Source organism: Lepidochelys olivacea (genome assembly GCF_965140295.1).
Source record: "Lepidochelys olivacea isolate rLepOli2 genome assembly, chromosome: 1".
Lineage (NCBI taxonomy): Eukaryota > Metazoa > Chordata > Testudines > Cheloniidae > Lepidochelys > Lepidochelys olivacea.
In genome coordinates, this window is record NC_140411.1 from 349,862,521 (window position 1) to 349,890,069 (window position 27,549).

The 27,549-nt window shown below is 55.1% G+C and overlaps 1 protein-coding gene across 1 annotated transcript; it reads right to left on the reverse strand.

Annotated features, from left to right (window-relative positions):
- Nucleotides 1–1,453: 1,453 nt before the first annotated feature.
- On the reverse strand, nucleotides 1,454–27,549 carry TSPAN33 (tetraspanin 33). Its single transcript, XM_084614940.1, has 8 exons — nucleotides 27,346–27,549; nucleotides 9,625–9,682; nucleotides 9,112–9,239; nucleotides 7,947–8,021; nucleotides 7,127–7,222; nucleotides 5,951–6,079; nucleotides 3,120–3,281; nucleotides 1,454–1,998 (listed from the first exon to the last, which is right to left on the reverse strand). The coding sequence occupies exons 1-8, from the start codon at nucleotides 27,451–27,453 to the stop codon at nucleotides 1,897–1,899; spliced, it is 858 nt and encodes a 285-aa protein (XP_084471066.1). The 5' UTR covers nucleotides 27,454–27,549; the 3' UTR covers nucleotides 1,454–1,896.

A 27,549-nucleotide genomic window follows, 5' to 3' on the forward strand; every position in this document is an offset into this window, starting at 1 on the left:
AACAGCCGTGTTAGTCTGTATTCACAAAAAGAAAAGGAGGACGTGTGGCACCTTAGAGACTAACCAATTTATTTGAGCATGAGCTTTCGTGAGCTACAGCTCACTTCATCGGATGTGTTCTCTCAATCCCACCCTGCCTGGGTCACCCACACCAGGCTGACGACTGCAAACCCCTGTTACCCCGATCGCTTCCTGCCACGCCGCCCCTCATCGCTGCCTTACACAAGGGGGTAGGGTGGGCATCTCTCGCCAGCAATGTTGGATAGGTATAGAGCGTTTGGATACAAAACTGCTTACCTCCTCCTGCCTCTGTGCTTACAGTGTGACTTCGTCCCCCTTAGTGGTGACACCATGGACACAGGTTTATGAGCCTGTTCCTGTCTGAGCTAACAGACTTGGTCCTTTAGCTCAAACAGTAGCAGCTTACGTTTCTAGAGCCAGAGATCGCAGGTTCAATCCCTGCGGATGGATCCAATCAGGAGCATCATCGTACACACAGCAGAGAGAGCTCAGCAAGAAAGCAGCTGCTCTGAGGGTTTAAAATCCCAAAATTCGAGGCTTGGGGGAGCTGAATTCTGTGTAGCCAGACTGGTAGAAGCTACCACCATTGATGGCCCTGCCAACTGGACTCTTCTGTGCCCAGAACTGGCCACTCCACTGCAGTCTCTGCTCTATGCTTGAGGGTCTGCTGCTTCAGTCCCTTCCCACAGCCAAGCTCCCGGGGCCGCGGGCCACATCGGATGGACCTGGAGTAGCCAACGCACCCTCTGATCTTTGGCTGTGTCCACTGAACTCGAGAGTCCAGAGCCAAGACCCACGAGGGCCTCCGGCTAGACTACAAACCCACAGATCGAGGGCTTCCCAGAGCCGCTGACAGCTGCTGCCTGCCACAGGGATCAGCTTTGAGAAACTCGGCCTCTCGGGAGGTTTCCAAGAGCCCAAACAGTCACCTCCAAGGCAACCCAGCTGTGTGCTGCAGAGATACCAGCCCTGCCAGGGACCGCGGTGAGTCTTCCCCAGCGGAGAGTAACAACGGTCAGTGCTGCCTGGGCAGGGACTGGAAGCCCTAGTGGTGAAAGGCTTCATATCCTGTGCCCAAGACCCACTTCAGACTCAGACGGTGCCCCCAGACTGGAGTCAGTGCCCTGGAGGGCTGGGCTCCAGACCCCATTCCTGCCCCTCCTCCCCCCCCCCAGAGTCTGGTTTTTGGCAACTAGTTACATCCTCTAGCCCTCCCCCCTTAGCAGCCCCCTCCTGATATATTTAAGCCAGAGGAGCATCAGTAAAGATCAGTGCAGGGTCAGGGGCTGATTATTCTCCTGTCTGGTGTCACTCCCATCTGGATACAGGCAGCTGGTCCAGGCCTGGGAAGCTGGCAAGGCCCCCCTCCCCGTGCTCCAAGACCACACAAGAGGAAAGAAGCTTGTACCTGCATTATACCCCCCCCCCCCACTTACCTCCCTTCCATACCAGCCAGCCCAGCTGTGCCCTAGTAGCACCAATGCGTCAGCTTTCTAGGGGAAGACGCAGCCAAGCCAGCTCTCAAGGCAATTCCCAGAGAGGGCAGCTGGGAAATATTTTGCTCTTTTCCCTCTTAAAAAAAAAAACAACACCCCAAAAAACGCTGCCCAAAAAAGGGACCACGATGTCAGTTACTTGGGCGGGGACGCTACAGATGATGCCTGAGATGCAGCAGCTTCTCGCTGCCGGCCTTGGGGGCTGCGGGGGGGTCTTCTGCTCTCCGGGGGGCTACCCCCATGTCCCGTCCCGTGCAGGGCAGGGTGAGCAATCGCAGGGGAAAAATGCAGGTCTCATCTTCCTCCCCACGCCGTTCCCTGCCGGAGGGGCGAGAAACACTTCCCCAGCAAGGAAGCCCTCGCTCGTCTCGGTTGGGTTTCAGTTCCAAGGATCCGCTCGGTGCTGCTGATTGTAGAGCTGCAGCTTGATCTGGTCTTTGATCTGGTTGCTGAGGATCTGGGAGAGCAGGATTCCCACCAGCTGCAAGGAGAGGAAAGTGCCACAGGCCAAACCCACCCGGGAGGGCTCAGGAACAGGTGAGTGCGCGGCTCCAACTGGGAACAGCCGGCATCCCCGCCGGCCAATCGGTGTGCTCCCCTCCTGAGGTGAAGCCAATCGGAAAGCTCTCGCCCAGCGACAAGCGCACGGCTATTGACGAGAATATCCGGCGTTTGCGTTTGGTGTTAGAATCCTAGGATCTCAGGGCGGGAAGGGACCTCAGGAGGTATCTAGTCCAACCCCCTGCCCAAAGCAGGACCAAGCCCCAATTTTTGCCCCGATCCCTAAATGGCCCCCTCAAGGATTGAACTCACAACCCTGGGTTTAGCAGGCCAATATTCAAACCCCTGAGCCATCCCTCCTCCCTCTCGAGAGAGACTCGCGGCCCAGGCTGGAGCTGGGAAAGGGGCGAGCGGGCCAGGCAAAGGCTCCCCCCACGCCCAGTAACTGTGCCGAGCCCGACCCACTGCCTGCTCCAGCCCCGGGCTCCCCCCACAGCTCTGCCAAGCTCCGCAGCCAGGGCACCAGTGCAAGCCGAGGCTTCCTTAGGATCCCCCCCAGAGTTACACGCCCAAAGTCAAAACACGCCCTGAATTGGAGCACGGGAAGCAATTCTTCCCCACTCCCGTCCCAGGGCACGTTAGCACAGACCACGGTGAGGGTTTTTTGCCTGCTCTCTCTGAAACACCCAACAGGGATTCTTCGCTAGGGTTAGATGGGTCCATTCTGCACTCCAGCCCCTGCCATGTCATGGGTGGGGGAGGGGGAAACAGCCCTTCCCCGTTGGAGTGCTTCTAGCATCCCAGACCCACCACTGACGTGGGGGGCGTGAATACACCCCTCAGATCTAGGAGTGCCCAATCCCTGGCTCCAAATCTAAGGGGCCATTCCCTTTTAATCCCTGCTCCAGATAACCTGGCTCTCATTATCCTGTGGGGGCTATACCAAGTAGGCTGGGCCTGTCCCCTGCTCCCTTCCGCCAGAGCTAACGGGGGTGGGTGGGTGCAGAAACCTCTCCCCCCCCCCGCAGTTTGAGTGCAAACACCAGACGCTCTGGCCCCAGCAGCACATATCCCGGGTGGGGGGGAGGGGGGAAAAACTACCTGTGGAATGGCCAAGCCGAGCGCGATGCCCCCCAGCAGGAAGAGGTTGCTGTGGATCCAGTTCACCAGCTTGTCGATGCAGCCGTTGGTGTAGATGAACTCGCTGGCCTCCAGGTAGTTCATGGCTTGCATCCCCTGGCCACACATGGTGTTGATGACGGCCTGCGGGGAAGCACCAGGGCAGGTGACAGCGAGCCGGGGCCCCGGGGATGGATAGCCTCGTGCGGCCACGCCTCGCACACCGCCACGGGCCGCACAAGTCGCTCCGGTTCCCTCGCACGCCTGCGGGATGGGGGTCGGGCTTTCCCTAGCTGCTGCCTAGTGGCACGTGGGACAGACCCAGGGACAGGTCCTGGCTTCCTTAGCCAACATGTCCTTGTTAACGCCAGGTTTCCCTTTATGCTCTCTCTCCCGCAAGCCCAAGCCCCAGCCCTTCCTAGTTCCCCCATCACTGGGGTGTCTGGGCTCTGCAGCATGCTCCGAACTGGGAGAGCGGCCTCCTAGGGAAAGGGCAGAAACTCCAGTGCTCGTGACTTTTCGGGAGATCCGGCTGCAGGGCATCACCTCGTCTGGTGTGGGACAGGCGGACTAGAGGGGATCCCATCCCTTCCGGACGAGGCAGCCAGGAGGAGCCATGACGTACAGGAACCCACGTGAGCTGCTTTCCCATCCCACGGCATGTCCGCCGGGCATTTACTGACACAACCATGCAAGTTTCATGGGACTCCTTTTCCACCCAGTGTCTCCAGCGAGGGTGTCTCCCTCACAGGAGCTGCTGGGGGGGAAGGGGGTGGGCACAAATGCATCCCTAGCGCAGCCTCATTCTCCTAGACCCACTCGGAGACCAGAGGGCCAGTACCTTGCAGGTCCCAGCCTGTGTGTGATTGGTGAGAGCCTGGGAAACCCCAGAATCAGGCCCCTCGTTTGTCACCCAGGATCAGTGATCGGATCCCCCTTTTTCCTCGGGCTCAGAAACAAACAATAGCCATTTCTAGCTGTGACTGGGCCAGGGCAGCACCGGCCACCTGAATTGGCTCCCCCAGACACCCTGCCTCCAGAGGGAGAAGAATTAGCAGGGCCTACATCGATTCCTATACAATACCCCCAGCCCTCTCCTCCTACCACGGCCTTGTCACTCAGCTGATGGAGCTTCTTCCAAGCCAGCCAGGAGATGGCATGGAGAGGGGTCTACAGCCAGCCATGGGCTGACCAGCCTGGTCAGCTGGAGCTGTAGGAACCAATGGGCTATGAGCACCCCCTAGTGGCATGAGGGTTTGTCCAGGGGCAAAGGGATCACATGCGGGACATGAATCACAGAAGTGTAGGACTGGAAGGGACCTCGAGAGGTCAGCTAGTCCAGCCCCCTGCACTCAGGGCAGGACTATGTAATGACGAGACCATCCCTGACAGGTGCTTGTCTAACCTGCTCTTAAAACCTCCAATGACAGAGGTTCCACAACCTTCCTGGGCAATTTATCCTAGTGCTTAACCACCCTGACAGTCAGGAAGTTTTTCCTAACGTCCAACCTAAACCATCCTTGCTGCAATTTAAGCCCATTGCTTCTTGTCCTGTCCTCAGAGGTTAAGGAGAACCATTTTTTTTTCTCCCTGTAACAATGTTTTGCATACTTGAAAACTGTTATGTCAGTTTCTCAATCTTCTCTTCTCCAGTTTAAACAAACCTAATTTTTTCAAATCTTCCCTCATAGGTCATGTTTTCTAGCCTTTTAATCATTTTTCTGGCTCTTCTCTGGACTTTCTCCAATTTGTCCACATCTTTCCCCAAATGTGGTGCCCAGAGCTGGACACAATACTCCAGTTGAGGCCTAATCAGTGTGGAGTGGAGTGGAAGAATTACTTCTCGTGTCTTGCTTACAACACCCCTGTTAATACAGCCCAGAATGATGTTTGCTTTGTTTGCAACAGTGTTACACTCTTGACTCATATTTAGCTTGTGGTCCACTAGGACCCCCAGATCCCTTTCCGCAGTCCTCCTTCCTAGGCCGTCATTTCCCATTTTGTACGTGTACAACTGACTGTTCCTTCCTAAGTGAAGTACTTTGGATTTGCCCTTATTGAATTTCATCCTATTTACTTCAGACCATTTCTCCAGTTTGTCCAGATCATGTTGAATTTTAATCCGATCCTCCAAAGCACTTGCAACCCCTCCCAGCTTGGTATCGTCCGCAAACTTTATAAGCGTACTCTGTATGCCATTATCTAAATCATTGATAAAGATATTGACCAGAACTCATCCCTGCAGGACCCCACTCATTATGCACTTTCAGCATGACTGTAAAACACTGATAGCTGCTCTTTGGGAATGGTTTTCTAACCAGTTCTGCACCCACTTTATAGTAGCTCCATTGAGGTTGTATTTCCGTAGTTTGTTAATGAGAAAGTCAGAGACCGTATCAAAAGCCTTTCTAAAGTCAAGATATCTCACATCTACCACTTCCCCACATCCACAAGGCTTGTTACCCTGTCAAAGAAAGCTATTAGGTTGGTTTGACACGATTTGTTTTTGATAAATCCGTGCTGACTGTTACTTATCACCTTATAACACCTTCTAGGGGTGTTTGCAAATTGGTTGCTTAATATCTTCTCCGTTATCTTTCCGGGTACTCGAGTTAAGCTGATTGGTCTGTAATTCCGCAATTTGTCCTTATTCCCCTTTTTGCGAATGGCAGAGAGCACATGGTGGAGGAGTGCAATGCTACCCAGCTACTCGACTTAGAGACTTCCTTGGCCCTGGGTGCAGGGCAGCCACCAGAATTTGAGGGTGGCAAGGAGAGGTCCTGTTCTCAGCAGAACAGCGGGGCTGCTCTTACCTGATCAGCTGCATGCAGGCAGCAAGAGTAAGGCACAGAACAGCGCTCCCTGCTGGGGTTATCGGCCGTGCAGTTGAAATACATGTTTTGGGACCAGTCCTTGTAGGAGATACCCCCACAGCAACTGAACTGTAACGAGACAGCACAGGTCAAAGAGGGCCAGGGAAGGGGAAATTGGGCCTATGCCAAAGGGCAGGTCTTTAAAAAGAGGCCAGGTCAATTTGAATGGGCTTTTAATTTTTAGTAAGTCCTACATAAACAACAGCTTAAAAACAGAGGTAGCAGGGGAATGAAAGACTTCAATAAATACATTACTCCCCATGGAGGAGAAGAAACCATAAGAACCAGGGAGACTGTCAGTTCGGGTCCAATTTAAAAGCATTTGTAACGTGGCTTCATACTTTTCCAGGGTGAGACCCTGTGTGTGTGTGTGGGGGGGGGGAGAGACAGACACAGGGAACTCAAAGGAACCATGATTGTATTTCTTTAGCACTAGCCCCATTCCCTCCAGCCTCTATCCCCAATCCAACATTTCTCATGGCCTACAGACAGCAGTGGAACTGGGAGAACAGGGCTCTGGGAGACAAAGGCGTAATAAGGGTCTGAGCAGAGGGGTGGGAGTATATTTAGACTCCAGATGTGCAACGCCAGCTGCACGACAGTCCTGGGACCAAGCCCGTGGCAGGAGAACAAAGAATCATTTGTGCGTACATGCGAGAGAGTTCGGCGGGTACTTGTGACGAGCACGATTGGACTCAAACTGGGCGGGGTGTGGTGTCTGATGGCACCGCCCTCCCGCTGGAAAATGGGGGTCCACAAAGAAGCAGAAGGATGTGGGACTAGTGGAATGGGGTCTGATAGACAACGAAGGGAACCAGAGAACCGTGGACACCCACAGCTCCAAGAAGGGATGAAGGGGAACAGATCTTGGCCCTGCAGCCTCGGCGAGGAGAGAGACCATGATATGTGCTTTGAAAGAGAACTTGGGTCAAGGCAGGAGAGATGATTTTAGGGATGTTTTAAAGAGAGAGACTCAGCCATCCCCGCTACAGGGCGGAGAGACCCAGCCATCCCCATCATAGAGGAAGCCAGAGAGCTCGCCCAGGGCCAGTCACCCCATAGGAGGCAGGAGACCTGTTGGACGGCCATGCGTGCTGGCTCTTTAACTGGACCCACCTCCTTCTGCCCATAGTCGATGAGGTTCTGCAGGTCCAGGTCGTCGCGGTAATGCACGACGGCGTTGTTGATGATCTCGCTCACCTTCCCGCGTGCCTGGGGGAGGAATACCGAGAGGTCGCCAGGGAGATTTCCCTCCTACCAGCGTGCTTGCACACCCCTCGCCACTTGCACCTCCTCCCCTATGATTTAAGCTCACAGCTACGCCGGACGGGCGTCACCCCCAGTTTGTAGACCACACGTGGAGCCAGGGACCTGAACCCATGTTGCCTGAATCGCAGGCCAGTGGCCTCACCCCAGCCCATCCTGCCCTGCCCCCTCCACTTGTTTGGGGTGGGAAATATACTGGAAACCAAAATGCTGGCCACCGACAAGGACGACGAGGTCAGGGACCAAACCCTGGGGCAGACACGCCTCCTGCAGTGACAGCGAACCCAGCCAGCCAGCTGCACTCTGGTGCCCACGCCCCAGCAGAAGGCTGATGTGTTTGGGTCTCCAAGTCTGCCGGGGAAGCCTTGGATCAAAACAAACCTTTTCATTTACCTTTTCATTTAAATAAGATTTTAAAAAGAGGACAGTCTCTGTTCACGCCCAGACACCTTGCCTCCTGTTTGCGGTTTGGCCTCTCTGGCCCTCCGTCCCCATGCAGAACATCCTTTCTCCAGAGGATCGCAGCTTAGTGAGGGAAGAAATCTATTCTCTCTTCCCAGGCAGCTCCCTGCCAATCCAGGTCTGGTCCTGCAGTTATGTTGGTGGATCCTACTCCCCCCACCACCACTTCAAAAGAACAATGCTCACCCCAGCTCTCTGGTGTATTTACCTTATCAGAGAAGACAAAGCCCAGCACTCCAGCTGCCAGCTGCAGCAGGAAGACTAAGGTCAGGCAGATTGAGAACTGCAGGAGAGAGAAAACAGCTGTCAGCAAATTGCCACGGAAGAGACAACAATGCACCATCTCTTACGGAGCAAGAGTTGCAGCTGCTTGGGTCACGGTGGTGCAATGTCACAGGGCAGCAGGACTCCAGGCCCATCACATTACATTCCCGTAGTGCCTGTTCACAGATTCCTATCTACTGACCACTTCACCCAGCACTGAAACGCAGCCACCTCTGGGGTGGAACAGAGCAGCTGTGTAGCCATGCACAGAAGACTGGTACAGGGGAGAGAGAAAACATCACTTTTTGAAACTGCAGGGGACGTCAGAGAGGCAGGGTGGAGTTAATGCCCCGTGCTTGCAAAATATGCTGTGGGATCTTTACCATCCCAAAGTGCTCAGAGCCTGGGTTTTACATCTCTTCTGAAAGATGGCACCTCCTGGAGCACAGCGCTCCTGTGGCCCCTTGCCGGGTCACTGGTTCAGGGCTGAACCAGACACAACCCACCTCTAAAGCGTTGTCCATGTCGGTGCTAGCAAACCGATCCACCACGGAGAGCTCGGTGCAACCGCAGGAGAGCTGTACAGACTCCAGCGTCTGATCTCCCCTGGCTATGCAAGCAGCTCTTACCAACACACATCCAAGCAGCTGGAAGGAATGAGAAACCCTCCGTCTCTTCAGCAGAGATGCCCGGCTCAATGCCATTAAAGGCACTTTGAGTGGAAAGGGTCAGTTTCCCTGGGAGGCGCATGGTTAAGTATCTGCTGGGGCACCAGAGTTCCCCAGCTCTGGCCAATAGAGGGAGCCACAAGCTTTCCTGTAATCAGCATGGCTGGGCACCAGCCAAGATTTCATGCCAATGGGTGGGGAAGGAAATTGGAGACAGAGCAGAGACACCCTGGGTCCCATCAGTCCTGACTGCTGCCCAAGGTGCCAGTCATTGAGGGGGGACCCCCAAGCCCACTTCTGGTGGTTTCTGCAGGCTGCCCAGGTAGACAGCGGGGTCCCCATGAGGCTTCCCATCCCCTGTCCTGGCTATAACCCCCATACGACTGTTCCCTGCTCCCCCGCCAGCCCAGGCTGGGATCCTGCGGCCTCCCGTCCCCTCACCGTCTGCAGCAGGCAGATGTTCTCACGCAGGGAGCCGATGCAGCCGCAGAAGGTGATCAGGAACATCAGGATGCCGACCACGATGAGCAGGATGGCGGGATCCACCGCTAGGCAGGCCATGGCCGCCTCTGCCAAGTGGGAGCAGAGGGGGTGGGGGAGAGAGAGGATGCGAGAGCACAGAGCCGTTAGTCCAGCTGCACCACCCTGCCAGCAGGCCTGTGACAAACGGGAGTGGGGATGCGTCCAAGCCCCCTTTCACTGGACAAGAGTGGCAGCTTCTCCCCTCTCCCCCCAGATGGGGTTGGTTGCTTGGGTTAAATGCCAGCCGCACACAGCAGGCCGTGCTCCCTCCCAGAGACCTCACACCCCCTTAGCTGCGTTCCAGCCTCAGACCCAGGGAAAGGCTCTGCTCTCCTCCCCAAACCCGTCTGCTTCCAGGGCAGCCAGTCTCCAGGGTCCCACCAGAAGGAGCAATCCCAGAGCCCCGACAAGGGGAAGGCGGCAGTCACTCACCTGCATGCTTCATCAGCCTGGCGTAGATGCCCACGGCCACCATCACCATCGAGATCATCTGTGGAGACAGGACGTGGAGATTCAGAGCCAGCCACTTGCTCGGCACTTCAGCCCACACATGCCGTGTCCCTAAATGAGGGGAGGGCACTGGGGGTCTCCAGAGGGCTCAGGGGATTGGCAATAGGATAAGGAGCCACGCTCCCTCCCCAGGCACAAGAGCAAATCCCGGTCAGCCCAGCCAAGGCTGAAAGTTACCACCATCTGAGGGGGGCTTGGGGCCTTGCTAAGTGCTAGAATATGGATATTCAGGCCTGCCTGTAAAGCGTTAAGAACTTAAGTGTATTTTTATCACTTAGCTAGTTACAGGGGTATAAAATCAGAGAATCAAAATCACCGTCCGCCTGTGTAGGGGCCTTCTCTCCCTAGGAGAGTCGGAGGCCTGGTTCTTAGGCAGGGGCGGCCAACCTGTGGCTCCGGAGTTAATATGCGGCCCCCTGTCTAGGCCCCAATTCTGGGGCCGGAGCTACAGGCGCCAACTTTCCAGTGTGCCGGGGGGTGCTCACTGCTCCACCCCTGGCTCTGCCCCCGGTCCTGACCCCACTCCACTGAGCCTGCCGTGCCCTCGCTCCTCCCCCCCAGAGCCTCCTGCACGCCACGAAACAGCTGAGCGGGAGGTGCAGGGAGGGAGGGGGAGGCGCTGATCGGTGGGGCTGCCAGTGGGCGGGAGGTGCTGGGGGCAGCTGACGTATTACTGTGGCTCTTTGGCAATGTACATTGGTAAATTCTGGCTTCTTCTCAGGCCCAGGCTGGCCACCGCTGGGCTAAGGCCTTTGGCTACGCAGCAGGGGCAGCCATAAGCTGGAAAGTGAACAGTCACGTTCTCCCATCCCAAATGAGTCACGCTGAAATAAGGTGGTGTTGGGCTGTTAGGAAGACAATCCTGTCCCGATAGTGCCCATCACCGCCAGATAAAGATGGTTAAAGAAAACTTAGTTTGATAGCATCCTGTCTGGCAAGAAATCACTTCTCAGTGGTTGTGAAACTCTCATTTCTGTATGTTTATCTTTATGGCCCCCACTTTTCTATTGTTCATCTGTCTGGTTCTCTAATTGTTTCTGTCTGCTATATAATTCATTTTGCTAGGTGTAGTTAATTAGGATAGTGGGATATAATTGGTTGGAGAATGATGTAACTAGGTTAGGATTGGTTAATTAAATTTCAATAAAACGATGGGTTAAGGTATAGTGGAGAATATTACTATATAAACTAGGGTCAAACAGGAAACGGAAGGGAAATTGGAATCATGCTTGCTGTCTGCATGACAAGAACCAGGGGAGAGGGTGAAGGGAAAGCTCTCTAACACTAAGCAGTGTGGATAGGGCCCGTGGGCTCTGTACCCACAGCTGCTATTCCTCTGCTGGGTGTCCTTGAATGAGTCACTTTGTGCCTCAGTTTCCCTTTGTCAGCAGGTACTGGCCAAGCTTCGTAAAGCACCCATCAGCCCCAGGGCTCAGAACGCCGAGTGTCACGGTGCCCAGGGTCCACAGAACATGCCGCCACGGCAGGCGGACGGCAAGGACTGGATGGGCCCTACAGAATGCACTCCCCTCTCACCCTGGCGGGGGATCCAAGCAGGGATGGGGGCAGTACACCGGGGAAGCGTCATCCCCTTCTCTGCGGGCAGAGACTTCACTCTGCAGGGCTGTCAGCCAGCTCCTTTCACCAACTCTGGATTCACACCCACACACAGAATCAACGCCTGGAGTGATGCTCTGCAGCCAATCCGTGTAGGGGGCGTGCGCGCCATACCCTCTCCAGGTTCTCACACACACACACACACACACACACACCTTCCCCCTCCCACGCCCGGCTGGCTGAAAAAAGCCACAGCATTTCAAGCAATCCTGTTCTCCCACCGCTCTGTTCACCCTGAAACAGCCAACCGCCACAGCCAGGAGCTAGCCGGGAGGAGCGGACGTGGATTCTCCCTGTTCCACAGGCAGGCGGCAGTTGTGATCCGCAAACCCTACAGCCCCCTTGCCTACTGCTCTGTACAAGGCTGCCTGGTGCTTTGTGCTGGCAGACGAGTATCAACGCCCAGGGGAAGAGGCCGTCTGATTCCTGCGTCTAACCAGATTCCCAGCGAGGCAGGAGCAAACCCAGAGGGGAAGCTGGCGCCAGCCCCGGGAGGTAAAGGGGAAGCTGGCAGCAGGCTTGCCTCAGAGCCCCCTCACTAAATGCCACTGCAAAAGGAGGCTTAGAACCAAGGCTGGCCCCCTCCGGCCCCTGGGGGAGAAGCCTTGGTAACAGGCTTTACCAAGAGGCCATCATTTATCCAGCGCTGCCCAACCACTAGCCTGCTTTTTGTAGCTGGAGGAAACTGAGGCTCAGAAGCGAAGCCGCTGGCCCATGGCCGGTGCCTGGGGCAGAGCTGAGAATAGAGCCCAGGCGTCCCTACCCAGTGCTCAGCCCACCAGACTGCGCAGCCTCTGCTAGCCACTTCCTTCACTTGGGCCTCACATGGTACGTCCACAGTGCCGTTAAAGACCCCTGGCTAGCTGGCTTGGGCCAAGGGGCTGTTTAGCCATTTGGGCTGGGTCTGGAGTTTGGACTCTAGGACCGTGCAAGGTGGAAGGGTTGAGCCTCCACACAGCAACTCAACTGCCCCTTAGCCTGAATCAGCTGGCACAGGCCAGCCGCGGGCGTCTAATTGCAGTGTAGACCTGTCCCTGCCGGCTGGAAGGTAACAGATTCCTTCCAGGCTTCCCCCTGGGCTGGACTCTCTGTATTGATCTCATTACAGGAGGCACCAATGACAAGGCCGAATTCCAGTGTCAGTGGGGTGTGAAAGTGACTTTTCACACTTGCTATGAACTATCGGGACAGGGAGTGGGGAGTACCATACGCCTATATTAGGCAAAGCCCTGATTATCGGGACTGTCCCTATAAAAATCAGGACATCTGGTCACCCTAAGCGTCAGCCACGTGCCCCAATTCCCAGGTGCTCCCATTACAGGGGAAGCAGATTGCTCCCTACGCCCCACTGCCAGGAATCAGGCCTGCTAACCCTGCACCCTCCCCACCCCACCGCAGAAGGAAGTTGCATTCTCATCGTTCTGCACTTTGAATCCAACCCTTTTTTGGGTCCTTGAAGGTCAAATGGAAGAACAGAAGGTGGGAGTGGAGCGAACTTGACCACCATGGCTGCCACCCCCACCCCCCCTAGGACCCTGGACCTTCTTTCCTAACCCTCAGGGACATCCTGACCAGACGAGGCCAGGGAGAGGGACCCAGAGGGCATCGCCACCTCTGCTGGCTACAGCGGAATCCCAAACACCCGCTGGGATGAAACAGGATCGGACTTTAACAGCAGCATCGCGACTGACTTCTTCTCTGTTCTCCAAAAAGGACAGTAATCACCATGTGTGACACCATCAAAGAAACGGTCTAACAAGGGGCGTTTCCATCTAAAACTCTCCGCAGCGTAAGGGAACAAGGGAGGCTGTTAAAACGAAGCCTGACTCAACACTTCACATTTCAAATGCTTTAGCTGCTTTTCCTTCTTTTCTTTAACTTGACTAAATACAATGGTTTTTACCTGGTGCGTTTGCCATGGTGCTAAGCCGGCTGAGGGCTCTGCACAGCCAGCCTGGTTTAACACTGTTCAGTGAAGGACAGCGACTGGGTTAGGATAACCCCTTTGACCCATTTATTCCATCTAAATTAATACAACACCCCTCAAGGGCCTTTTGCACTGCTCCCAAGAGCCATTCGTTGCTGCAGGGCCCGCGCAGGCTGCGGCTGTCCTTTCCCGGAGCCCGCGGGGTGAAGGCAGACGGAGGCCGGTGAATTCAGGCAGTTTCAAGACAACTCTGTCGTGTTTGTGGCCCCTGCCTCGCTGCCCCGATAAGACAGACCGCTCGCTGCTCCCCGGCAGCTCTGAACCAAGGGACGGGGAGCGGGATGGAGGCTTACAGGCAAGTCTATCAGGGTCACAAAGGCGGCCCCCGCTGGGGAAGGACAGTCAAGCCAGAGGCTCTCCCCACTTTGGCTTCCAGCCGTTCCCCTTCGCACAGCAGCTGACGCCCGTTCCTTCCCACCCGTTCTCCCAGACGGGAAGCAGCTTGGTATCCCCGGAGCACAGGGCCACCCCTACGCAGGCAGGGAGGCCTCTTGTCACGCAGAGCGGGCGCAGGGTAAGCGGCACATCCCTTGCCTGGCTAATGGGTCTCATTCTAACTCGGAGGAGCCAGCTGCAGTTCAGTGTCCACTGCCCCCTACTGGCTGAAAGCAGAGCGCAGCTGCCCCCTCTGTGTCCTGTCTTGGGTAAGCGGGGCTCGGCCGCAGCACCCCCGCCCTCGTCCTTCATGCAAGGAGAGCCCCCCCCGGCAGCTAACCGCCCGTCCTAACCCCCACAGACGGAGCGCGCTAGCCAGGCTCACCGAGCCGAGACACTTCAGACGTCCAAGCCTGATGGATGCCAGGCGCACGGAGCCGATGCTTGGACACGGAGGCACTTGTCCTTCATGCACCGCAAAGCAAGCCCCAGCCGCCACGGAGAGAGGGGAAGATGGAGGCCCGGCCACCTGCTGTGCGATTCGGGCTTCCCACGAGGGCCTTGGCACCGGTGACCTCTCCCGACGGAAGGGAGGTTGCGAGCAGGGTGGGAGGTGACGGGACGGCTGCTCAGCCTGAAGGAGCCCTGGGCACCAGCCTCGGAAACAGAGACTGCCACAAGATGGCTGACAAGGGGGGCGCCAACTCCCTGCTTCCCTCACCCACTGCTAAAGCACCGAGGGGCGGGAAGAGGGGAGAAATCTCCCAAGCTGTCCAGTCAGCCCCCAACCTGAAGCAGGTCTCCCAAATAGCATAGGGCCAGGCAGTGCCCTAAGCAACCAGGCAGGATGCAGGGGGTGCAATTCCTGGCGCTCATGGCCTATTCCCCAGGCCATCCAGGGATGGGAGTGCCGCACACCCACCAGCCTGGCAGGGACCAGCCACTTACTGTGACAGGCCGATGCCCACACTGGCGCAGCACGCCCAGATGGCGTGGAGGGGAAGTTCTCCCTGACCCCACGACGCCCGAGTCCACGGTCCATGCGCCCACTGGGCTTTGCACAAAATGCCACCTTAGCCTTTACCCGGAGGGGCAGGGGAAAATAGCAGCTTCCTCGGCTTCTCCTTCTGCTGGGGAACTGCTCAGCACCAGGGGGGTGTTTGCTGCCCCGCAGAGACAGGGAGTCAGTCCGCCCCCTTCCAGCACCTCCCACCCCCCCAAAGACTCTGTGGGGGTTTGGAGCGAACGTAAAGCATCAGAGCCAGACACAGGACGCATCACGTCTCCTCTGCCTCACTAGCCTGGATGCGGGAGGCTCCTGCTAGCCCAGGCAGGAGCTGAGCCCTCAGGGCAGAGAGGAGGGGAGACCTACATTGTAACAGCAGCTACGGGGGCTGCCTGTGGCCCCACTGTGACCCCCCCGGCCACCTGCACCCCTTCGCTGGGGCCATTTTAGTGGGTAGAGCAAACCAGTCAATGGCAAATTGCTCTCTCTCTCCTGAAGCCATGAGGTTACCCCCTGCCCCACCCGTTCAAGCAGTGACCATCCATCCCTCTGGGGCTGGTCGCATCTCTGCCCCATCTACCCCCAGCTGTGATCTCTCCCCATCCTCTGCTTACCTGGGCTCACTTCACCCACATGGCTGGAAGGGCAGCAGCCCCTTCTTTCCTGCAGGGGGTGCTCGGCGGGTCACCAAACCAGCCTGAGACCCTAGCAGAGGTCTCCTGGTGGCCATAACAATCCCACCCAGCCCCGGCAGGGCGCAGAGCCAGTCCGCTGTCACTGCACAGCGACGGCTCCCATTGCCTCGTACCTGGGATGGGGAGCAGCCATCTCCGAGCAGGCATCCCTGGCTCCTCGTCCAGCTGGTCCACACCAGGGCCAGCCCCAGGCACACAGTGGGGAGTTCATGCTCTGGTTTATACTCTGCTGTTAGCATTTCACCAGAGGACGGGCTGGGCCCAAGGTCGGAGCTGCTCTCTGCGTCACTCACCCCCCCACCCCGGCCACCCGAGCCCCGAGAAATAGCCGACCCAGCCCTCGGGCACATGGAAGAGGAGGCTAGGCCAGGCCTGAGAGCTTGCTGACTGGCCTTGTGCTGGAACCAACCTCTCTATTTCCAGTACTAACGCCAGGCGGCCCAGCTGAGTGGGCAGGAGCCAAGCACAGAGGCTCTTGGGCCGTTGCACACGAGCGGGAGCGCTTTCCTGGGGAGCCTAAGGTGGTGTTAGGAGGCTAACAGGTTCTGGGGGTTTAGGGAACCCTAGCAGGAACAGCCACCTCACCCCGGGGGCTTTGCTTCGCTGCTTCTTCTGAGAGCAACAGGGAAGTAAAAAAACAGCCCTGAGCATTTACATTTCAAACAGGACAGCCCCATGTTAAACAATAATCTAGGCGTTTTAAACACCCTTTATTATCTGAGCACCAGCCAAGTGCTCAGCCCAGTATCAAGCACAGACGACGGACAAGGTCGCTGCCCGGAGGAGTGCAGACTCTTAAAAATAATAATAAAAAATCCTACCACCACCCAGCTCTGCCACAGAGTCTCTGTGCAACCACGGGGGGTCCCAAAGAGGATGGAGCTTGGCTGGTCTCAGTGGCGGCAGATGACAGAACAAGGAGCAGTGGTCTCAAGTTGCAGTGGGGGAGGTCTAGGTTAGATATTAGGAAACACTATTTCACTAGGAGGGTGGTGAAGCCCTGGAATGCGTTACCTAGGGAGGTGGTGGAATCTCCTTCCTTTGAGGCTTGACAAAGCCCTAGCTGGGATGATTTAGTTGGGGATTGGTCCTGCTTTGAGCAGGGGGTTGGACTAGATGACCTCCTGAGGTCCCTTCCAACCCTGATATTCTATGATTCTACGAAATTGCCACACAAACTCCATCTGCTCAGGATGGCTGCACCCCGGAGACTGTGCTACACTAGAGAGATTTTTGCACAACTTTCTCAGCATTGCTCACACTGCTTCAGCTCCATCTGGATTAGGGTTAGCGTCATCCACACCTACTCTGTGGGGTGGTCTGCTCCCCTCGGTTGGTGGCTGGGCCATATATAGACATTGACAAGCTGGTTACAGCTTTAGCTTACAGACCTGGGGTCCTTAGAAAGGCCCATGCTTTTAGATCCAGGGGTCTTAGGTTTGATCTCTGCTGCCAAAGACCTACTCAACTGCAGCACAGCTGGGCTGCCAGGAGCACAGCCAGGGCTGGCTTCGTACAGCACGTTTGTATAGCACTAGGATGTAATGCAGGACGTTGGGTTGTTAAATCGAAGTGAATAATCAAATCAACTGAAGCGTTAGCTATGTTCCGATGGCGGGGTTACTTGGGATCATGGGCGAGGCAAAGAGAACAGCTGTTTTTTCACACACGACAGGGGAGGCAACAGAGAAGAAAGAATCAGTTTGAGACTTCCAAGAGGAAGCAGTTTCCTGAGAGAAAAAAAGAAAAAATGCAGAGCCCCATGGTGCCATATTTTCTTGATCGTTACAGCCCTTTACACAGACCCACAGATGCTGAGAGTGCCCCGAGCCGCCAGAATGCCAGTCATTTCACAAACACCTCCCACTGTAGGTTGTGTCTGTGCCAGGCCATTCCCACCCCCCCCCCCCCGCCCAAAATCCCCTACTGCCTTCATCTGCATCAGCATTCTCTGGCACTTCAGCAGCCTTTGACAGCTAATCCTACACGGAGCAGGCCTGGGGCACATGGTGCTTAAAACGCTAGGGGGAGGCAGTTCTGCGCCTGCACTACACCAGCCAACCCCTCATTGCAGTGCAGCTAACTGAACCAAGGTCAAAACAAATCCCAACTCCACTGGAGTGATGCAAAGTTCTGCCCGGGACAAGTGACAACATTTAAATGCATGTAAATGACTCAGTTCCCCCCCCCCCCCACACACACCGAGTTCTGGATGACTGCACACGGGGCCTGCTTTACTGCTCCAATACAGACATGGCTGAGTGACGGATCACGCGCACCAAGCAAGCGGCAACTGGGAGACCTCCAAAGGGGCACAGCAGCCCCAGACTGGAGTCTCTCAGCCAGAGAAGAGCGGGCAGGAGAGAAACTCAAGAGCTGAAAAGGAAACAGGCCCACACAGTTTGAGTTTAGAGGTATCCCTGCTCGAGGGGCTGAAAGGAGCCTCTACCTGTTTAAAGAGAGAGAGAGAGAGAGAGTGTGTGTGTGTGGGGGCTGGGCAGGCCCTATACCCAAAAGGGACTTGACCCCTTCCCTATGAGATGGAGCTATGAGCATCTCCAGCCCTAGCAAGGAGCTTGGAAGGGCCAGGAGACCAGCAAGGGACAGGAATTCCAGCTGCAGTTTCATTTCATCCTGTATGGACCAAGATTTTCTTTTTCTGCCGGCCATCTTTCTTCATCCCAATCAGACCAATTTTATCCCCCCCAGGCTGGTGAGTTTTGCACTACGCGCTCCCTGGCTCACTCGTGCTGGCACGCTGCACGTCCGCCTCTCACTCAGAGCACATCCAGGATGCAATTCTCTTGGATCAAAGGAGCCCTGGCACTGCCTGAGGGCCCAGCTGGCTGCCTGGCACCTCTGTGGGACACCCCTTCCTCTCCCACCGCACCCATGACCACCACAGCCCAGCTCCAGAACCCAGGTGCAACTGCCGGGGAATATCAGGTGGCCCCGACACGGCGGGCGTGTATAGGCCAGAGAGACGACGAAAACACAAGTAACTAGTCTGGAGGTGGTGGAGGGGGAGCAGCAGGCAAACAAGCATGCCAGGGCTTTTCAAACAGCACCGGAGCGAGTCAGCCAGCATAATGGCTCTCGGGAGAGGAAACAAATCTGTGCTGGGGGAGAGAAATCCAACAGCAGCCTTCGCACAGCAGGAGAAAGAGAACAGTGCGGTGTGAGCGCTTGGAGCAGTCCCCGCTTTCGATTTTAAAGGGACGCAGCAGCCTAAATAGGAGTCATTTCACAGTGTGCCCTTTCCTTGGTTACATCATTAAAACAACAACATTTTAGCAAAGCCCGATTTACTTTACTAGGGGCGTTTCATGCCATACTTGGCATTAAACTTGACCAAACTAGTCAGTTTCCTTCTATAGGCGGCACTCACTACTAGTTCCCCGCTCCTGGGCAGGCGTACGCCTTTACCTCTCTGATGCTTTTCCTCATAATTTCATGAGAGCTTTTATATCCACAATGAATCAAATCCATCCCCATGGATACCTAACGCACGGCCTCTGCGTGTCACTTTACCTCCTCTATGCTCGAGAGAGAGAGAAGGCGGATGAGGTAAACACATCTTTTACTGGACCAACTTTTGTCAGTGAAACAGACAAGCTTTTGCATCTAGGGAACACTGCAAACAATAAGGGGCTTAAGTGATATACAGACACCATATGCTGGTCTAAGGCAGGGAGTGAAATTCACACAGCATTTTTTGGTAAAATCCTTTACAAGATTTTAATGTGCTGGGCATTACGCAACTGACAGCCCCCTTCACCATCTCCCCCAAAAAACACTGTTCTATTTTCTAAAGCATCTCCTTAGCACAGTGGTTCTCAAACTGGGGTCTATGGGCCCCTGGGGCTCCATGAGGGTACTCCAGGGGGTTTGGGATCATGTGCGGCTCCAAGGGGCCGTGAATCATGTCCAAGGCTGCTGGCCCCACTGATCAACTCCTCCTCCTCCCCCCCAGTGCCTCCTGCATGCCGCAGAACAGCTGTTCAGCAGTGTGCAGGAGGGGCTGGGAGGGTGGGGGAGGAGCAGGGATGGGGCATGCTTGGGGGATGGGGTAGAAAGAGGTGGGGAAGAGGGGGAGCAGGGGTGGAGTGGGCACAGGAAGAGGTGGAGTGGGGACAGGGTCTGGAGCTGAGCAGGGGTTGAGCACTCCTGGGGAAAATTAGAAGTCGGGTTGGGGAGTCCCCAAAAAGTTTTAAATCAAAATGGGGGTCCTCGGGTTGCTAAAGTTTGAGAACCGCTGCCTTCGCGGATTCGTTTTCTTTTCAAATATTTTGAACAGACTGAAGTTACAGGGGTTACAAAGACATCTTCCATGGAGGCAGTTACGCAAGTTACACACGCAGCCTCTTGCCAGTGCTTAAAGTCATCCCAAAAGAGCAGGGGACCTGTTACCATCTGGGAGCTTCCGTAAAGCCAGCGCTGAATGTGGGCTCTTCACCAACATGGCTCTATTTTTAATTATTTTTAGGGGACAGGCATGCGCCCCCACCCTGAATCAGCTGACCTGGGGTTTAAAAGTCTAAAAAGCCACCTTCTGACAGCATGTCATGGAGAAGTTTATCTATACAAAAATAAGTCAGTGGCCAAGATTTTCAAGCGAGCTAGTGATTTTGGAAGATTGGGAAGTTTAAGACACCCGAGGACACGTCTGTATTGCAGCCGGGGGGAAACCACAGCCACACTTGTGTTAGCACGCACGTTGCGGGTCCAGCGGAGAGGAAGGCTAGCCACCGAGCTAAGCCTAAGAGGCTGGGTGGGCTTGAACTTGGGCGTCTCGGCTGGTGCTGCAACATCCACGCGGCTATTTCAAACCCCAGAAATGTGAGTCTGCGCAGCTGGGCCGGGCAGCTCGCTGCCAGCTGCCACGTAAACATCCCTTCAGCCCCTCTAGGGAGTCAGGAGACATCAAGGACATCCAGGCAAACGTTTTCAAAAGTGACCTGTATGATTTTGCTCCTCCTCTCTGTCCCGCTCCCGCCACCCCCCCCAAATCTATGGATGTTAATGGCTGGTAAAGGGAGCAGGGAAGGGACACACAAAAAAACCAAACCCCATAGGCTAGACCAGAGGTGGGTAAACTTTTTGGCCTGAGGGCCACATTGGGGTGCAAAACTATATGGAGGGCCAGGTAGGGAAGGCTGTGCCTCCCCAAACAGCCTTGCCCCCGCCCCCATCTGCCCCTTCCCACTCCCCGCCCCCTGACTGCCCCCCTCAGAACCCCCGACCCATCCAACCCCCCCGCTCCATGTCCCCTGACCGCCCCCTCCTGGGAACCCCTGTCCCTAACCACCCCCCGGGGCCCCACTCCCTATCCAGCCCCCACTTCTCCCTGTCCCCCGACTGCCCCAACCCCTATCCACACCCCCAACCGCTCCCCTGGGGCTCCCCCGCTCCCTGCCCCCTTACCATGCCGAAGCCAGCCACGCTGCACGGCAAGGGCGGCGGGCCAGAGCGCTGGGGGCACGTGCTGAGGCTGCAGGGGAGGGGGGACGGCAGGGAAGGGGCCAGGGGCTCGCCTCCCCGGCTGGGAGCTCAGGGGCCGGGCAGGATGGTCCCGGGGGCTGGATGTGGCCTACAGGCCGTAGTTTGCCCACCGCTGGGCTAGACAGACCTTAACGCCCCCTCAGACATCGTGCGTGTATGGTGCCTCCCTATTTCGGCAAGTCTGTTTTGTCTAGTTAAGCTTGTAAGCTCATGGGGCAGGCATGGTGTCTTGCTCGGTGTCCGTACAGCCACTCGGACGTGCTAACACACTGGGAAAATACAATCCCAAGGCGGCCGTCTAGGATGGCGGGAAACAATAGACAATTTAACATTCAGAGCGCCCGGCTTTTGTTAGCGGCAATATACAAAATACAGCCACTCTGCAGAGTCTGGGTGGGTTTGTTCTTTTACATGAAGCCCTAGCCGCTGGAGGAGATAATTTCACACACTTCTCAGTCTCCACCGCCCCCCCGCCACGGGGATGCATGGAACCCAGGGTATGTCTACACTGCAAAGAAAAACCCACACAGCGACTCAGCCCCTGGGTCAACTGAATCAGGTTTGCAGGGCTAAAAAAGCAGAGTAGATATTTGGGCTCAGGCTGGAGCCCAGGATCCGAGACCCTCCACCCTCGCAAGGTTTCTCAGCCTGGGGTTCAGCACAAGCCCCAACTTCTACATTGCTGTTTTCGCCCTGCAGCCTGAGTCCTGTGAGGCCAAGTCATAGAACCACAGAATATCAGCGTTGGAAGGGACCTCAGGAGATCATCTAGTCCAATCCTCTGCTCAGAGCAGGACCAATCCCCAATTTCTGCCCCCGAACCCTAAATGGCCTCCTCAAGGATTGAGCTCACAACCCTGGGTTTAACAGGCCAATGCTCAAACCACTGAGCTATCCCTCCCCCCACAGGTGACCTGGCTCTGAGATTCGCTTCTGCTGATCTTTTATGGCAGTGTAGACAGACCCATTGTGACCTGCTCAGAAAGCAATGACCAAAGGCAGGTCTGCAGGGCAGAGATAATGGGTTGATTCTCGACACTGCGGAGGACCACAGTTCCCACTGAAGTCCATAGGGGCTGGGGACACCAGCCTGTCTGGGAAACAGTCCCTAACTTTCCCCTTGCTGCTGTAACTCGGCGCTAAGCCGGGGTCAATCCTCTGCATGCAATTCTCTCGTCCGGGTTTGCTCTTCCAAGCACCTAAATCTGCAAGGCTGATGGTGACTCTGATTAGCTCACCCTGCTGAGAGCAGAACCACATCACACCAAGCCCTGTGTGTAGAGGACTGGGGTGAAAGAAACTGAGAATTTTTCCTATTACAGGCCCTTAAGTTTTACAAACTGCATCCAAGTCCCCACACCTCCCCCCAGTATAGAGAAGATTCTACAGCTCGATTCTGCAAGGGGAATTCTATACAGATGCTTCCCTCTCTAGCTTCTGCATTTCTTTAACTGCATTCAGGTGGCCGCACTTCCCCAAAGGGGTCAGGGAACAGGAAAGCAGGTCCCTCTTCCTCAAACTGCCAAGAGTGCCTTGATGGGACTGCACTGGGTGTGGAGGGCCCAGGATTGGGCAGGAATTGGGCGGGGGGGGGAGGGGGTTCCCAGCTGTATTAATATTCACTGCACTGCAAGCAAAGCTCCCTCCCGTGGAAGTTAAAATAACCAAAGCCACCCAGTCAGTGCATCTCATTACAAAGCTAGAGGAAAGCGAGTCACGCCCGTGGGACTCAGCCGATCCCTGCCACTTTCCTCCAGGGGCCCCGCCTCTGCCCCAAGCCCATTACGCTCCTCTGTTCAGCTGCCAGCATTGCTCATTAGCTATATAAAGTGCTGTAATCTGCATCCCGAGGCTGGGGCGCGCCCTCTCCGTTGGGCAGCCAGACGGAATACAATTCAATTAGCGGCCCAGCAGGGAACACAAGCCAGGGTTTCCACTTAAGGACAGGACTCTGCCCGCCCCTGCTGAGAACTGAGTTGTCGTTACACACCAGAGCCCTGCTCCATGGGTTAGTTCAGCCCATATGGGAGGGCTTCCCCCAGGAATGTATCCCCCTGCCGTGCCACTTGGCGTAACCTCTAAACCTAACCAGCCTGATTTAACTCTTTACTTCCTACCCGTGCTATTTGCCATGGGTGTGTGGGGGGGTGGAGGGGTGTGTCAGCTCTGTGACCTGTCAGAACCTCCTCCCCAGGCAAGCCACATAAAAACAATCACGCTGACAATTGACTGGATTAGATGAGCTGTGAAGGAAAGTGCCAGGCAGGTAATCGGATAATGCACGCAGCGGTAATTATGGTGCTTGCAAGCCGCACAGGAAGCCCTGGCATAGCCGGCTCAGCCTGGCAGGTCTCTGCTTAGACACATGCAAACAGCATTTCTTTTGGGGTGGGGGTTTTGAAGCAGGGGGCCACTCCTTCACTCCCCCCCAATCACGTTTTCCATCCCCACCAGCCAACGGCCCCCAAATTCCCATCATTCTCTTGAGACACGCAGTGAGGACAGACTCCACAGGGATGTATGAATTCAGAAGGCCGGTGGTGAGGTCTGCAATGCTCATCCTGGCCCGCGGCCTGCTCCAGCCCCCAGCATTTCTGCAGCATTACAAGGGAGTAGACCGGGGGGGGGAGAAACGGAGACTTCTCCACACACACATGGAATTCATTTGCACCTTTGACCAGGAATTGCTGTGCCCATCTACAGCAGCAGTGTCAGCTAACCAAGGGGCAGGGCTGGTGGGCTCTGAAAGGAGCCCCCCTCAGCCAAAGGACATTCTGAGGGCACCGGTTCCTCTTTGCAAAGGGGAAGTGCAATTACTACCATACTGAGCCTGGACGTTTTGCCACCACTGTCCCGATCTCTAGATCACAGCGCGATCAGGCCGGAGAGAAGCGTCTGGAGTGAAAGCCCATCAGACCAAACTAAGGACAAAGAAATAAGCACAGCACAGGGATGTGCCTTATAAGAAGAGAAGGCAAGAAACTGCCAAGAGCTTGTCTTCCTCCATGCACTCTTCTCTCGGGCTGCAGATTCCCTTTGGCCCAGATCATGCCAAAGCTGCACCCACAAGGCTGAGGTTTGTGACAGAAGTCCCCCTTACTAGGGGGCCAATTTGGCTGGGTATGGAGCCTTTATCAGAGCGACCCTCATCTGACCTCATTGCACCTTCTGGCAGAAGAACTCTGTGTTCTTTGCAAGGGACAACCAGTTAATCCTCAACTCCTCCGAGTCAAATCCCTGTTTTACAGGCAGGGAAAGTGACCTACTGTGGCCTGCGGCAGGTGTATTTAGAGCTACACTTAAAAGTTTTGCTGGAATAGCTATGTTGGTTAGGAGTGTGCACAAAAGAATAAATACACCTCTAAATAATACAGTCATGCTGGCAAAACCCCAGTGTAGATGCAGTTATATGGTGGGCTGTAAGTCCTTTTGCTGGTATACCTTCTTGTGTAGGCAAGGACTGGGAGTCCAATAGCATAGCCAGGAATATAACCCGACTCACAGGTCCACCAGCTCTGACCATTAGGCAGCGATGTGGATACTCACTGAAGAGGGGCCCTTTACAAACAGATCAAGGCAAGAAAGCTAGAAGCAGAGGGTTCTGCTAGACTGGAATTACAGGGGGCTTTTGGGGCAGTTCCTGGCAAGCTACAAGTGACAACCCTGTGAGGTCTTGCTTCCCAGTTAGAGGGCCGCTCTAAGGATCTCAGCTATTAAAGAAAATATCATTGGCCAAGGAAGGGTTCGAAGTGCATTGGGGGAGATAAACAGGTGACCCAGTAGGTATTTCCAGCTGTAAGTTTATTCTACGCTAGAAATCAGTCAATTTCATGCTTACACTGAGCTGGGCCAAGTCCATTCAGACTCATGAGATCAACTAGTGAAACTACCATATTCGATGCTTCCTCCTCTTCTTGGCATTTTACAGGGCGATGGTTAACACCGTAGTGTTCAGAGGGGACAGACACTGCACTAGGACTGCAGGGGTCAATGCAAAAGGGGGCCAGCCAGAGAAAACTAACCATCAGTGGATGTGGGAGGCCATTGGGAAAGGAGATGGGACCTCAGCTCTGTTTCCAGGGGACAGGCGTCCACGCCACAAAAAGTCACCTTCCTAACCAACCCTCTCAGCAGAGGCAACAAGGAACGAACGTGCCACGGAGACTGAGCTGCTCTGACTCCAAGCTGGCCCCGGACACGGTTAGAGAACATGGACAGGAGGCTGTGGGAAGGCTGCCATTGTCCACGCGGTCCCTGTTCGGCAACGCGCGTGCATTTCTAGCACAAGACCCCCACTGGCACGCGGCTCAAAGGAGCTCCTCTGAAGCCCCGCCAGTTTACAGGAATTTGCTGGGCACAGCTGTAAGGTTCATAAGTTCATTGGGAAAGGCACATCTGACCAAGGAGCTGTTTACAAGGCTGACCAGGTAGAAAGATCTGCTCCAATTTGTCCTCTGGCCTGTGTCTATCCCTTCTCCGACACTGTGGTCACCTAGCAAAGGTATTCTGACTATGGCAACTCCAGTGAGCGCTGAACACTTGGCTGAACTATACCAACCTGGGAAGAAAGAGAGCAAAACAGCTGAACCGCAAAGGATATTCTACATGGCACCAGCTTCACGCAACAGCACTGGAAACAACCAGTTGTTGATGGTGCCTACAGGGTAGGGCTGGGCATACAGTCCTAATTTGTAGTCATTCTAAGCTCTAAAAGCACCTTCTTCTTACCCCAAGACATTACTCCAGTTAGTAAAGTGAAGTGAAGTCACCATTGATATTGAACAGACCATGTCAGCTAGAAATACAGTCGATTTAAAAATGTTCTAAGTAGCGTCCCCAGTGTTGCAGTGTAGCAATCACATTTTCCTTTAAAAATAAAGAATCTCTTGGTCTCTGGCCTGTTGTTCTCAAGAAAGCCCCCACAAAGTAGAAGTGGAAACTGACTGCATAAGACAGGAACAAAGCTCTGCAGTGGGTTTAAAAAACCACCAAGGGATGTGTGATTTTTAAAGTCAACGTCCCTGTAAATTCTACAGACTTTGAAGGGCAAGGAGAGCCATGGATACATTTTTTTTTCCTTACCTCCCTTAATTAAAAGGCCTTTTTTGAAGGGGGAAAAAAAAAGGAAAAGAAAAGAAACCAGACAAGTATACGAGATATGGGAACAAGTCACCCGATAGATGACTGGCCCCCCCATTCCACAGCCTCAATCAATGCAGCACCACGTAGGTGCCTGTGTAATAGAAATGCACAGAGCAATGAACATCAACAGAGACAAAAGGTGTCCAATTTACGTTCAGCTGGTTATCCAAAGGGCCAGCATACCCTGACACGACGATGCCACTGCTGATAGTGGCTGAAGGTCTATGAGAAACAGTTCCGTCCAACCACTCACACAGTATGTGAGACATTTGCTTTGCATGTTTCCCCCCCTACCCCCCCCCCCGCTTTTGACCGATTTTACACAATAATCAAAGTCTAAGTCTAAACAACCACCAAACGTATAAATAGGCCTCTTTAAGTGTAGTGTTATTTGCTGTTCCCCAATTCTCAGCCAAGCTCACACTAGGTTAGAGTTGCTGTCTTTAGAACAGTATCCAGGCTGAACGAACTGATGCGATCACTATTCAGGGACCTTTCAGATATTATTCTAAGCTCCACTCCCTTCTTAAAGGGATACATCTCACAACGTAGGTTAGAGACAACCTTTACCATGCGTGCACCTGTGTTGGAGGGAGTGGGGGAGACTGACAGTTTTATGAAACCTACCGAGAACAGAAATGCATTTTGTTTCTGGTTTCCTGGATTTTAAGATTCCCTGCTGGGAAACCGGTCACAACAGCTTCATGCTAGGGTGCAAGAGGCCAGCCACGAAGGGCACCGGCTAAAATGAAGCCAGTCCTCTTTCAGGTGCAGGTGAAGTAAATGAGAATTTACCCCCTTCTTTCGGTTTTCCTTTCAGAAGCCCAGGGAAGGGTTTTTTACGTGTACAGTTTTTGTCAGGACAGCATCCTGGCGACTAGGTTTGTTCAGAATAAAAATATCAACCCCCCCCCCCGCCCCAGCCAAAATGAATGAACAAGCAGAGAGAGGGGGAAGAAGAAGGAAAGTGTTTTTTCCTCTATTACATGGATAAAAATAAAGTGACTATGCTCCTTAAAGATCTGTGAGCCCTGTTTGGAACGGGGATGAAAAGAACATTAGCTGGGTTGGATTTTATGGGGGTCATTTTCCTCCACCCACGGACCGTCTCACCGCCCTCCCCTCCAGATCCCCCCACACCTCTGCCCTGAGGGCTCATCCCAGGCATGGCAATACCCTCGGGCCCCCCATGCCCTGCTGGCCCCCCTCCCTCCAGACAGGGGAATCACCCCACCACCTCCGCCATGCCTCCCACACTCTGCCAAGGGACGGGGCTGGCTGCCCCTGTGCCCCCCGCCCCGGGGCTCGCCCCCACGCACCCAGAAGAGCAGGTTGAAGAAGAAGAGCAGGTACTTCACCAGCGGGCTCACGAAGGAGAAATCCTCCCCGTGGGGGCCCGCGGGGGGCCCCGCCAGCCGCCTGGGCATGGCCCCGGGCCCGCCCCGCCCGCTCACGGCCGGCCCAGGGGAGCCGGGGCCGCCCTGGCCACCCGCAGCCACCGATCGACCCCGGTCGCCAGCGCC